Source organism: Narcine bancroftii, chromosome 2, assembly GCF_036971445.1.
Source record: "Narcine bancroftii isolate sNarBan1 chromosome 2, sNarBan1.hap1, whole genome shotgun sequence".
NCBI lineage: Eukaryota > Metazoa > Chordata > Chondrichthyes > Torpediniformes > Narcinidae > Narcine > Narcine bancroftii.
Genome location: NC_091470.1, coordinates 254,904,744 through 254,918,980, shown reverse-complemented (window position 1 = coordinate 254,918,980; position 14,237 = coordinate 254,904,744). Strand labels below are relative to the sequence as shown.

Genomic DNA, 14,237 nt, shown 5'->3' with positions numbered 1-14,237 from the left:
CATAATAGTCAGTTACGTACGATTTAAACAGTGGTTTCCAAACTTTTTCTTTCCACGCACATACCACCTTAAGCAATCCCTTACTAATCGCAGAGCACCTATAGCGTAAGGATTGCTTAAGGTGGAATGTGAGCTTAGGAGGCAGTCTGAAAACCACTGGTATAAAATAAACCGACCCAACGGGACATCAGAACAAGAGAACACAAGAACTAAGAGCAAGAGTCGGCCATCTAGTCTATCAAGCCTGCTCCACCCTTCAATGAGATTATGGCTGATCTGTTGATAGGTTCATCTCCATTGGCCTGCCTTTTCCCCATATATACAACTCCGATTATCTGAAATCGGATTATCCAAAATCCTCATTTACCCTACTTTTTGTGGACCCGAAACTGATGTTTGTTCAGCTCTGAAAATTTTTGGATAAATGAGGATATCCAAAACAATCAGAAATCCTCATTTATCCAAAATCTTTTGAGAGCCTAAATGACCTCACAGGTTGAAAAAAAGTTCACCCAACATGAAATTAGAATGATGATTGTCCTAGTTTCAGGTAACTCCCTCCTCTCTCTTTCTATTTCTTCTTTAACTTCTCCTATTGACTTTTTTCTCCAACTCTCCCTCTCAAACTGCATGTCACTGTCTCCTAGCAAGCAGTCAGAAGAATCCCTTGTCCTAGCGTCATCGAGGAGTGGCCTCCTGGGCAGGAGCAGGACCTCGGAATCAGTGGCATCCCCTTCCCATCCCTCCCTCTCTCCTTCTCCCTTCCCTCCCAAAGCAGACTCTGAACCTTCCCCTTGGCCTACTACCGCACACATACACCAGACTCCCCACAGATGCAGTGGTCTCACAGTTCAAAGATATGTGGTGCAGGAGGGCCGTGGGGTTGGGTGCGGCCAGGCTGAAAATGCAGGATGTGTGGTACCTCCCCCTGCTCCCCCATCCCCAAGCTACGCCCATGCTCAGGCTCCCGAACGGGAGCTGGATTCTCGGGCTCCTGGGCAGGAGCAGGACCTCGGTGGGGAGGTGTCGGTGGCGGTTGGAAGGTGGAGTGTGCACAGGCAAAGACTGGGTCTGTGTCAGGCTCCAACATCAAGAACGAGGATGTGAAGCTGGAACAGCCCCTGCTGGAACGGGCCCAAGGGGAGACAGGAGCCTGCTGATTCACCAGTGAGTGTTCCACTGGCCTGGAAAGCCTCCCTGAGGATCAGTAGCAGCAGTGGGGACATGAAGGGGATAGATGGCAATGATTGGGAGGTCTCAGTGATCGGCGGCAGCATTGGGGATGTGTCAGATATTGGTTACAACCAGCATTTTTTTTTGTGAAAATTAAACATTATTTTAATGCAAAAACCCTTTCCTTATCGTTTGTTGCTGTTTAAACATTGATGCAAGTGATTTGCTGTTGCTACTGGTCTGTTTTTTTTAAAAAATATCCAGTTATCCAAAAAATCCAATCATCCGAAATAGGTCCAGTCCTGACTATTTCAGATAATCGGAGTGGTACTGTACCTGGATTTCCCTATTATGTAAAAATCCATCCAACCTTGTCTTAAATATATTTACTGAGTTTGACTCCACTGCTTCAATAGGCAGCAAATTCCAGACACACCACCCTCTAGGAAAAGCAGTTCCTCATCTCTGTCCTAAATCTACTATCGCTAGTTAGGGTCTTCCCCACCAATGGAAACAACTTACCTACCTCTATGTTATCTATGCCTTTCATAATTTTATCCATTTCTCGAGATCCCCTCTCATTCTTCTAAATTCCAACAAGTACAGTCACAGATGATTTAATCTCTCCTTCATTCCTGGAATCAACCTGGTGAATCTCCTCCACAGCACCTCCAAAGCCAGCACATCCTTCCTCAAGTAAAGAGTCTAGAACTGTACACCGTACATCCAAATGTGGTTTCACCAGTATCTTATACAGTTGCAGCATAATCTCCCTACTCCTAAATTCAACCCCTCTCACAATGAAGGCCTACATTCTATTTCCCTTCTCAATCGCCTGCTTCACCTGCCAACCAACCTTCTGCAATTCATGCATAAGCACTTCCAAATCTTTTTTGCAATCACTTTCAATTTAAATAATAATCTGATCTTCCATTTTTCCTTCCAAAGTGAATAACCTCACATTTACCAATATTGTACTCCATCTGCGATACCCTTTCTCACTCAATTAACCTATCTATATCTCTGCAGATTCTCTGTATCCTCTAGTTTGCTTTTCCCACTCAATTTAGTGTCATCAGCAAACTTTGATTCACTGCACTCTGTCCCCTCTTCCAAATCATTAAAGTACATCGTGAACAGTTGTGGGCCCAGCACCAACCCCTTGCGGCACCCCGCTCACCACTGATTGCCAACCAGAAACACTCCCCTGTATCCAACTCTCTGCTTTCTATTGGTTAACCAATCCTCTATCCATGCTAATACATCACCCCAAATCCTTATCTGATGTACAAGTCTTATCAAATGCCTTCTGGAAATCCAGGTAAACATCCATCTGCTCCCCTCTATCTACTGTGCTCATTATCTCCTCAAAGAACTCCAGTAAATTTGTCAAACAGAGCCTGCTTTTGCTGAATCCATGCTGCATCTGCTTGATGGATCCATTTCATTCCAGATGCCTCTCTAATTATAGCTTTAAGCATTTTCCCAACTACAGATATTAAACTAACTGGCCTACAGATCCCTACCTTTTGTCTATCCTTTTTTGAATTGTGGCACAACATTCACCATCTTTTTCCAAACTTCCAGGACCTGCCCAGAATTTTGTTAAATCGTCACCAACAACTTCTGCCATTTCTTTCAATACCCTGGGATGCATTCCATCAGGACCAAGGGGACTTGTCTATCTTTAGACTCTCAAGTTTGCTCAGTACTAACTCTTCAGTGATAACTCAAGTCCTCACCTCCCATCACATCCATCACATTAGTCTTTGGCATGGTAGATATGTCCTCCACTGTGAAGACTGACATAAGATAGTAATTTAAAGCCTCAGCCATTTCCTCATTACCCAATATCAATTCCCTCTCCTCATCTTCCAAGGGACTAACCTTCACTTTAGCCACCCTTTTGCACTTTACATAAGCAGAAAAACTTTTATCTACTTTTATATTTTGTGCTAATCTTTTATCATAGTGTACTATATTGCTCATTTTATAGTTCTTTGTTGGTTTTTAAAGTTTTCCCAAGCTTCTAGTTTCCCACTGTTCTTGGTGACATTGCATGCACAGGCTTTCCATTTGATGCTTTCCTTAGTTAACCAAGACTGGCTGTCCCTACCCTTACTGTCCTTGCTTTTAACTGGAATGTACTTTTGTTGAGCACTGTAAATAATTTATTTGAAAAATCAAGCCAAACTTTGGTACTGAATTTAACTTCTGTCCTTCCAGAAGTAGCTTGTCCATGGCATTAGTCTTCATTCCCATTAACAGCCACCAGCCCGATATCACAGAGCAGTATAATGTGTGATTACAAGTCCCATTGGCTGACCATCTCTATTTTTACTTTGCATGCTAGCAGTCAGAATCAATGACAGATAAATGGAATCATGAAACAGGCCATTCCACCCACCACACCAACAATAACCATCAGCGCATTAACCCCACCTTCCAGCACTTGTCCAATAGCCTTTTATACCCAGGCAATTCAAATGCTCTTCGAGGTATTTCTTAAATTGTGTCAGCAAACACCATTTCAATAGTCCAACAGTTTTTCTTGTCAGGGTTTGAACATTCAAGTTGCATATCACGTAAATTAATGGAAAATTTTAATTGAGGCTGGCATGAGATGGGATTTGGGAAAATCATAGATTAGGTATTCCAGGGCTTGGTGGGTTCTTACATCAACGAGTTATGGATATTCCAAGAGCGACTAATCTGCCATTATGATTTTAAACTAAATACAGATTGTTAAACTTGTTAATGACTTTCTTGCTAACATAATACAATGTTCAGAATGGACATGGTAAACTTGTTTATATCCTCATGACAGACTAAATAAAATTTAGTATGTAATAAAATATTACTTTTTAATCACATGAAAATGCATCACTAAGTCATGAATGCAAATTTCCTGGCATTTGAACATCCAGAGAATCAAGCTCTGCCTTAGTATGGAGTGTTGATGGGGATCAAAAAGATAATTTTAAAGGAAACAGAGTGGAAATATACACGAATGCTTTGACATCTTTAACAACTTTTGGTTGTTCTTCGAGATCATTTTCCAATTCAGAGTCTATAGTAACCTGCTTGTGCTTCTTCCTCAATGTTCACAGAGAGGGAGTAACATCCCGACTGCCTGATTCGTGGGGCTTATGTACCAGGCTGCATGGTTTGAGCCTCAGACAGTTTTTCTCCTTGGAGATTTTAAATGAGGAAATGGAGGAGAGTCTGGGTCAGCCCTTGGCCTTGGACACCCTGACAGGGTCTATTCATGCAATGGTTCCCAACCTTTTTTTTCCAACTCACATACCACTTTAAGTATTCTCTATGTCATTGGTGCTCTGTGATTAATAAGGGATTGCTTAAGGTGGCATGTGAGTGGGAAGGGAAGGTTGAGGACCACTGCTCTAGACCCAATTGTTACCAAAATATTTTGCTTGAGAAAAATTGTCATTGGCCCATTTCCTTTGGAGTTATGAAGCCATGCACATAACAAGTCAATTAGGCATGATTAAAACAGTGGTTTTCAAATTTATTTCTTTCCACCCACATCCCACCTTAAGCAATCCCTTACTAATCACAAAGCACCTATGGCATAGGGAATACTTAAAATGGTATGTGAGTTGGAAGAAAAAGGTTGGGAACCACTGCTTTAGGGGAATTAAAACTGGAAGCAAAGGCTTATCAGCTGAGGTGTACTCAAAAGAAAAATCAAGGGAAAGTAATTTTTTTTAAAAAACAGAAAAGAAAAAAATTGGTTTACAATTTTTTTTAAGAGAAATTCATTGATTCATAATGTCAGACAAATTTGTTTCATCACCAGGGAGATTGGATGAATGGTTTATCATCACACATACTAAGATACAGTGAAAATCTTTGTTCTTTGTGCTATCCAGGCAAGTCAAGCTATCCTTGAATACAAGATACTGCAAAGTAGAACAAAAATGCAACTTGAACACTTGCAAAAGTGTTAAAGAAAATAGGTTTGATTAAAAGAGTAATTGTCACTCATTAACAGTGATAATGCCTCCGTGTTGTCACCTGTTACTGTTAACATTCTCAGAGGGCATTTGATCAAAGGTTAATAAACAAGTTTAACTAGTTCTTAAAATGTCAAAGGGCAGATATTTTCTGTTTGAGGACATTGTTGTTTAACCCCTCGGTGTTGATTAAATGCTACCCAGTTTTGATTTTCTACTACTTCAATGAGTCCAAGACATTATTTTTCAAGCAAGATCTGGGTGAGTAATTAACTTGAAGGGAATAATACTTTAGTCTTGGTCTCATAATCTCCAACTGTTTATTTTAAAAGGGGCTCTGATTCTGTTGGCCCTCCCACCTTTAAAGAAGCCTAGAACAAGTTTAGTCAATATGAGTGACAGAATGATAGAATCCACAACCTTGCCAGATTCCTTAGCAGCAACAAATGGATTCCCAACATTCCCTTGCTATAAAGCAGAGGTTATATGGTGTGTTTTGTACAAGATTACAGAACTGAGCTATGCACTAATGATGACATCTTAAAACATGAATCATTCTATTTGGAGCTATGATACACCATGACAACGTGATGTAATGTTGAGTTATTACTCATTATCATTTCATATTTTTGATATGAATTTTTATTTTGTGGCCAAAAGATTAACTTCCAATGAGGCTGGAAAGTAACATACCTGTGATATCTCTGAAAGTGTGGTAATGGTTTCAGTTTCAAAGGACAACTCATCTTTTCTGTTGCAAATTAAATTAATGTCTGGCTGAGACGAATTGTCAAAAAGATCGTGGCTGCAGATACCCTCTGCAATTTCTGTGTTATCTCGTCTCACACTCTCTTTCTGATTCTGAAAGTTGCCCATTTTCAAACCCAGGGTCAAATCTGGAGAAGTATCAAATATTTTGTGAAGTGCATTTAACAGAAAACAATCATTTCTCTCCATAAAGCAACAGTGACCTTTGTTCCGAACTGGGAGCTTGTGGGATGAGCAAAATTCAGGATGATGGGGAGGGAGAAGGAGAAATTGGTCTAGAGGGCAACAGTTAAAGGTGAGTGTGGTGATATGTAATTACACCACTAGGTCACCAGGGGTCACCCTGGTAGTCCAAGAGCTACAGTCTAGCCTTCCAGGTTCATCTTGAAGAGAGACAAGACCTCTTAGTTTACAAATTAGTTTATAAAAGCTGTCTTATACTCGCACTGCTGGTGAGGTTATTGTCAGTACAGTGAGTGTGGGAAGTTAATTGACAAAATCCCATTTCAGTGTTGTTTTAGGAAGATCTAGTTGCCCCGTTACTCCAGAGCTAATGCTTCACAAGTTCTGCTCCAAAAGCAGTGTCAGTGAACCATTCCTTGCACTGTGATGGAAAACCCCCATCACAGGTGTCTTGCAGTGCAATAAACTGGTTGAATCTTCAGTGCAAGAATCGCTGTTAGAGAAATTTACCAAGGATAAGAAATAATGATTTTCAACTGCATAAAGGTGAAACAAACATTACTTTGCAAATGAATTCAGACAACTCTGCAAAGAATACAAAAATGCACTCATCCATGAAATTCAAATAGCACCTGGTTTCTTCAACAATTCACAAACTCAGAGGTTCCCAACCTTTTTTCATCTACAGACCATTCTTCATTTACTGCAGGCCAACTATAATTAACCAATGGTGGGAAGGAGGTGGCTGGCCCCTTCTCAGACTACCTATGGCACTGGTGGCCAAACTTTTTTGGTTGTGAGCCACAAACAGAAAAATGTAAGAGGTCACAGGTCAAACAATATTAAGCCCAGAAGTTTTCAACCATGTACACTCCCAAGAAAAAGGATGTCTTTAAACCCCGTAACTATACGACACTAATGAACTGTTTAACTGTTGCCATTACAGTAGGCATGTCTGTATCTGCTGCTCTTAAATTAAATTAAATTTGAGAATACAATAAATGAATACAGTAAAAATTGTTTAAAACTCTTTCAAAAAGCAGAGCAAAAACAACGCTAGGTGCAAAATAAGAACAGGAGAAAAGATCAAGAGGTGGTCAAGACAGTCTCCAACATCCCTCCATAGTGAATGCAGTTCATGGCCAAAATGTCCACATTAATGATTATGACACAATAGGTGTCACTAGCTTTCATCAATGAGTAAATTTCAACGGTTGGTCTAGTAGTTGTTCAAAATGAAACTAAGAAATGTAATGCACATACAGTGCAATTTATTGTTCAAGAATATGTTCTAACAAGCCATATTCCATTTAATTTTTTAAATCCACTTAAAAATGGGCTGCAATCGATCCGGAGGCTGTATTTTGGCCATCCCTGACCTATGGGATTTTTGTTTTGTTACAACCTTGTTTTATTTGTTTATTGCATCAATAATATTATTGATATCCAGAAATTCTATGGAACTGATATTCAGTTGATGTGATCAACTGAATGCAAGAAAACATCTTTCCAGGGAAGTAGCCAGTAATATCACTGGATTATAAAGTGATTTGGGATTTCATAGCATTATAATAGAATGGTTTCACAGTATTAGAATGTATCATTAGACTCAATGAAGACCTCCACCACATCTGTAGGCAGTCCATTCCAGATTCCAACCATAAACTGCTTAAAAAAGCTTTTTCCTCATGGCAATCTTACCTCTCTCTTACTTGTTACATTTTATACTTTTAACCTTTAGTCCTTGATCTTCCACCAAAGGGAACACACCTCCCATTATCCACCTTGCCCTCTCATTATTTAATATATTTCTATAAAAATGTCCCCTCAGCCTTCCATTCTCCAAACAGTCCCAGACTTTTCCATCTATTTTTGTAACTATGGTCTCTCATCCCAGGAAATATTCTTGTTCAACAAACAAGTGAGTCAGGCATGGAGAGAAATGGACAGTCAACATTTCAGATTGGGATACTTTTTTAAAAATCCTTGAAAATCTCCACTGAACACTCTCCAATGCCTCTATTCCTTAATCCATAATGAAGTGTGTGGGTGCTCCTGCAGTATGGAAAGGACATTTGGGGCAATGAACACATCAATACTGTCTCCACGTGTTAAAACCGCTTCCTATCCAAAAAGAGAGATAACAACTGCAGAAAGTTATTTCTATTCATTCTGCCATGCCATGAATTTAAAAACAACTCTTTCATACATACAGTTGTGGAAATTAATTGGAAAATATTCACCTTTAGCAGAGAAAATGATGGTGTCACTGAGGTGGTTTCTTTCTGTCCTGGAACAATGAACCTTCTCACTAGCTTTACTGCTTTTGCTTGTAGACCCTGAGGAACTGCTTTAGTAGATGGGAGCATTAAATAAAGATAGCAAGGTTTGAGTGGGGTACTTGCTTCCTTGAGAAAGTTTCATCATTCAATAAAACTGTGGTACATCTGAATTTTAACTTCCTTTAATCTGCTTGACAGGAACATGTTCCGATTTACATAACCATCCATAATTATGCTTCAGTAAGAAATACATATATTTCTTAATTGTATATTTATATACATTTTTATATTTGTCATTGGCTTTACCAGTAATATTAGCTTCTAATTGATGCCATTTTATTGGAGCTTTTTACACAAGAAACCTCTCAGCGCAGTACCCAAAATAGGAGAGGGGGCAGAGACAACTCCCCTCTCCACATTAATGTTGCTGAAGTCAAGAAAGTAGGGAGTTTCAAGTTATGAGGAATAATAATCTCCAATGACCTGAGTTGGAACAAGCACAATGATGGGATGATCAGAAAAGCACACCAAAGCTGGGGTGCGTGTGTCGGGGGGGGTGTGCGTGCGTGTGTCGGGGGGGGGGTGTGCGTGCGTCGGGGGGGGGTGTGCGTGCGTCGGGGGGGGGGGGGGGGGGGGGGGGGGGTGCGTGCGTCGGGCGGGGGTGTGCGTGCGTCGGGGGGGGTGTGCGTGCGTCGGGATGTGCGCGTGGCGACGGGGCGTGCGCGTGGCGACGGGGCGTGCGCGTGGCGACGGGGCGTGCGCGTGGCGACGGGGCGTGCGCGTGGCGACGGGGCGTGCGCGTGGCGACGGGGCGTGCGCGTGGCGACGGGGCGTGCGCGTGGCGACGGGGCGTGCGCGTGGCGACGGGGCGTGCGCGTGGCGACGGGGCGTGCGCGTGGCGACGGGCGTGCGCGTGGCGACGGGGCGTGCGCGTGGCGACGGGCGTGCGCGTGGCGACGGGCGTGCGCGTGGCGACGGGCGTGCGCGTGGCGACGGGCGTGCGCGTGGCGACGGGCGTGCGCGTGGCGACGGGCGTGCGCGTGGCGACGGGCGTGCGCGTGGCGACGGGCGTGCGCGTGGCGACGGGCGTGCGCGTGGCGACGGGCGTGCGCGTGGCGACGGGCGTGCGCGTGGCGACGTGCGTGCGCGTGGCGACGTGCGTGCGCGTGGCGACGTGCGTGCGCGTGGCGACGTGCGTGCGCGTGGCGACGTGCGTGCGCGTGGGGACGTGCGTGCGCGTGGCGACGTGCGTGCGCGTGGGGACGTGCGTGCGCGTGGGGACGTGCGTGCGCGTGGGGACGTGCGTGCGCGTGGGGACGTGCGTGCGCGTGGGGACGTGCGTGCGCGTGGGGACGTGCGTGCGCGTGGGGACGTGCGTGCGCGTGGGGACGTGCGTGCGCGTGGGGACGTGCGTGCGCGTGGGGACGTGCGTGCGCGTGGGGACGTGCGTGCGCGTGGGGACGTGCGTGCGCGTGGGGACGTGCGTGCGCGTGGGGACGTGCGTGCGCGTGGGGACGTGCGTGCGCGTGGGGACGTGCGTGCGCGTGGGGACGTGCGTGCGCGTGGGGACGTGCGTGCGCGTGGGGACGTGCGTGCGCGTGGCGACGTGCGTGCGCGTGGCGACGTGCGTGCGCGTGGCGACGTGCGTGCGCGTGGCGACGTGCGTGCGCGTGGCGACGTGCGTGCGCGTGGCGACGTGCGTGTCGGGATGTGCGTGTCGGGATGTGCGTGTCGGGATGTGCGTGTCGGGATGTGCGTGTCGGGATGTGCGTGTCGGGATGTGCGTGTCGGGATGTGCGTGTCGGGATGTGCGTGTCGGGATGTGCGTGTCGGGATGTGCGTGTCGGGATGTGCGTGTCGGCACGTGCGTGTCGGGATGTGCGTGTCGGCACGTGCGTGTCGGCACGTGCGTGTCGGGATGTGCGTGTCGGCACGTGCGTGTCGGCACGTGCGTGTCGGGACGTGCGTGTCGGGACGTGCGTGTCGGGACGTGCGTGTCGGGACGTGCGTGTCGGGACGTGCGTGTCGGGACGTGCGTGTCGGGACGTGCGTGTCGGGACGTGCGTGTCGGGACGTGCGTGTCGGGATGTGCGTGTCGGGATGTGCGTGTCGGGATGTGTGTGTCGGGATGTGCGTGTGTGTAGGGATGTGCGTGTGTGTAGGGATGTGTGTGTGTAGAGATGTGTATATGTGTTGGTGTGTGTATGTGTATATACATGTGCTTGTGTGTATAAATTGGATATTCTTCCTGTGATCAAGTGGCTTTGCCATGGATCCTCCATTTCCCCAGTTTTTCTCGCACAACTCAAAGCAGTGATTCTCAATTTGATGTACCAGCATGTCTTTCGGATGTTCAGTTGACCACTGCTGATTATCTCTCACATGGATGGCAGGAGAATCAGGCAGAAGTTGATGAACATGTCAGACTGATTGTTTACATTGAAAACGTGGGGGAATGGGGCTAATGGATTGCTACAGGAACCAGCGTTGACTTGGTGGGCTGATTGGACTCTCTCCTTCAACAGTTAAATGAGGCAATGTGCCTGTTTGAATTTTGCAAGAAGGTCAATTTTTCAAATCTTTTGATAAAAAGAAAGAAGGTAAACCTTACGTTGGGGCTACACCAAGACACAGCAACATATTGGGCATTGCTGACGAGGATTTTATAACTATTAAAAATAGGTACGGAACAACATTTCATTACAAATGTAATTAAATGTTTAAATTTGTGCAAACAGAATATTACAGGCACGCACAGTTCCCATTAGCAGATCAAATAAAGTGAATGTCCATTTCTCAGAAGCATTACAATGTTTAAAAAAAAGCAGCTACATTTTGGCTACTTAACTGAAATTATGGGATATACCAAAACACCATCCAGAGAAACAAATACCTTTCTCTCACATCATTCTTTCTGGCCATCTTGTTCAAAGCAACAAACAAAGTGGAGTTCTTCTTTTCCAACCTACAAGACAAAAAAAAGTCTACTCATGACAGGCCACAAGCGTGACTTCTAATTCTCTGCAGTTAACTTACTGAAACATCAAAGCTGTCAGAACACCAGATCTGACTTCCATGTTTTGAAAGAAGACGAGTACCCAAATGTGTGGAGGAAAATTGGGTCAGCAAGATTGGCTGTGTGGCAGATTATTTCCTGCTGTTATCAGACTATTGAAAGGACCTCTCATTAGTAAGATGATGAAAATGCCCTTGCACTATTTTACCTGGACTTTTTTTTCTAATAACACTATAGCCTGCATATTTAGTTTATTTTTCACTACGTACTGTACTTAATGGTAGGTTGACTTGACTGTAAAGCACGTAACATTTTTTTCCACTGTACACGACAATTAACAATTCAATTCATGTTCAATTCCATTCCATTCATTTAAATCAGTGGTTCTTAACCTTTTTCTTTCCACTCATATATCACTTTAAGTATTCCCTATGCCGTAGGTGCTCTGTGATTAGTAAGGGATTACTTAAGGTGATATGTGGGTGGGAAGAAAAAAGTTTGAAAACCTCTGTTTTAATTATACCTAATTGACTTGTTAGGTGCTCTGTTTCATAACTCCAAAGGAAATGCCAATTTTTCTCAAGCAAAATAACAATTGGGTCTTGAGCAAGGAGTCTCAACCTTCCCTTCCCACTCACATACCACCTGAAGCAACCCCTTACTAATCACAGAGCACCGACGGCATAGGGATTACTCAAAGTGGAAAGAAAAAGAGTGAGAACCACTGATTTAAATGAACAATTTGAAGATCTGGGAAAAGAACCCTTCCCACCCAACCTTTCACAATTCACCCCATTTGGGTGACCACCCCCCCGCCCCCCTCTCTATAATAGAAAACCTGCACAGCTCTTTCTGAATTCTTCCAGCAATGCAGAGCAGGAAGATGTGCCTGCCAGTTTAGACCAGACATAACCCGCCACCCCCCCTCCCAACCTCTCTCTGATGGAGAAAAACAAAGGAAGTAGGGAGAAAGCTAATGTCACTTATGGATGACCAAGATAGAATGAGAAATCAAGTTACCCAAGTTCTACTGCTTGCTCATGTACCAGTCTAAATGCCTCTTAAATTTTGCTTCTGCTACAGCCACTGAAGTGCATTCAGGAACTTACACTCTCCATGCAAAGAACTTACCTTGCATATCTCCTCAAATGTTCCCCCTCTCACTATAAAGCAACGCCCACTAATATCTGGTCTTTCCATCCTGGGGGGGGGGGGAAATCTGACCATCTACCTTTACTGTACCTTTCTTCTATCAAGTCTCCCTTCAGCCTCCAAAACTCCAGAGAAAATAATCCAAGTTTGTCCAACCTCCCCCAACAGCTGAGATTCTCTACTCCAATGTCCTGGTGAACCTCTTCTGCACCCTCTCCACAGTCTCCACATCTTTCCCATAATGCACTGCACACAATACTCTGAATGTGGCCTGACCAAATTTTTTATACAGCTGCAACTTGACTCCCCAAGTTTTGTTCTCACTGCTCAAACCATGAAAGCAAACACACCATATAATTTCCTTACCACCCTAGCTATTTATGTTGCCACTTTCAGGGGGTTATGGTCTTGCACCCCAAGATCTGTCCATTCATCAATGCTCCAAAGAGTCCTGCCATTTACTGTTTACATTTCCCTTACATTTGACCTCCCAAAGTGTGACATCTCACACTCATCAAATTAAACATCATCTTTCCACAACTCCTACTGATCTACCCTGCATCCTTTGACAATCTGCTTCACTATTCACAACTTTACCAGTTTTTGTATCATCTTAAAAGTGACTAATTACCCCTTCAACATTTTCATCTAAATCATTCACACACATATATATGTACACATGTGTAGGTATATGTATATCATAAAGAGGACTAAAGTTATGTTCTTTGGCATTAATTTCTTTGGCATTACACAATTTCTGACTGCAAAGTGCATTAGTGAACTTGAAGTCTTCAGTGATGCAACTTAGAGATGAAAAATGTGCAGTTTTCTGGCTATTGGTTCCATTATGAAGGTGTTCCTGTTTGTCATTATTATAGTACAGACATCTGCTAATATTATCTTACCTCAAAATGTTCAAATTATTCATTTGGAGCCTTTGGTCAGCATACTGGATTATTTTGTTGAAGCCATTAACCTGATTTTTTTTTAAAAAAACAGTAAAACATATGCTTTTGTCAATGAAAATAGGTCAGCCAATTCAAGAATATACTCAACACCTAACTAGGAATAAAAACTACTCAATACCTTGGAGACCAATTCTTTTACACAGTTGTGAAGTTTTACGTTCTCTGCAGCAAGTATCTTACATTCCTCAATCCTTTTGATTATATGCTTTTGTAATGACTCAAACTGAAAAATACAACACACTTAAATAACCAAAGAGACCCAAGTCTCAGTCATGCCTGACATGATGTTTACAGACACCTTAACAGAAAAAGCACTTGAAAAAACGACAAGCACGTTTTAGAAAAATAGAATCTGGAAAAACTGACGCACAAGACTGAATCCATAAAGAAATGGAGGAAATTTATGCATAATTATCCACACAGTTAGAATCTCAATTGAATAGATCACAGATAAAGAATCTAGGACACAGAAAACAGAGTCAAAATGTACCTCTAAGAATGTTACCGCTTGGAGGTATTCACAAAGGAGGCAGGCCAGAATGGGCAACACAAGAAAGAAATGGAAGCAAGAAAGCCATGGAGACCCATCGAGTCTGTCCTGCAGGATTGATGAGCATGAAATCTAGCTCTTTGGGAACTCAATTGTAAGGGAAATGTAAATAGAAAATGGCAGGACCCTTGGGATCATTGATGAACGGACAAATCTTGGGGTGATTCA

General features: G+C 43.7%; 1 protein-coding gene across 8 annotated transcripts in view; it reads right to left on the bottom strand.

The window, feature by feature from the left end:
• The window catches only part of LOC138755247 (cancer-associated gene 1 protein-like), a 107,836-nt gene that overhangs the window by 14,016 nt on the left and 79,583 nt on the right, over positions 1 to 14,237 (bottom strand). For 6 of the 8 annotated variants that reach the window (XM_069920869.1, XM_069920874.1, XM_069920872.1 and 3 more), the window contains 5 exons: positions 13,638 to 13,742; positions 13,457 to 13,527; positions 11,277 to 11,348; positions 8,345 to 8,451; positions 5,844 to 6,046 (listed from right to left, as the gene is read on the bottom strand). In XM_069920869.1, coding sequence (XP_069776970.1) covers positions 5,844 to 6,046; positions 8,345 to 8,451; positions 11,277 to 11,348; positions 13,457 to 13,527; positions 13,638 to 13,742 — 558 coding nt within the window. The remainder of the gene's footprint in view (positions 1 to 5,843; positions 6,047 to 8,344; positions 8,452 to 11,276; positions 11,349 to 13,456; positions 13,528 to 13,637; positions 13,743 to 14,237) is intronic. The other 2 variants (XM_069920871.1, XM_069920877.1) reach the window with 2 other exon arrangements.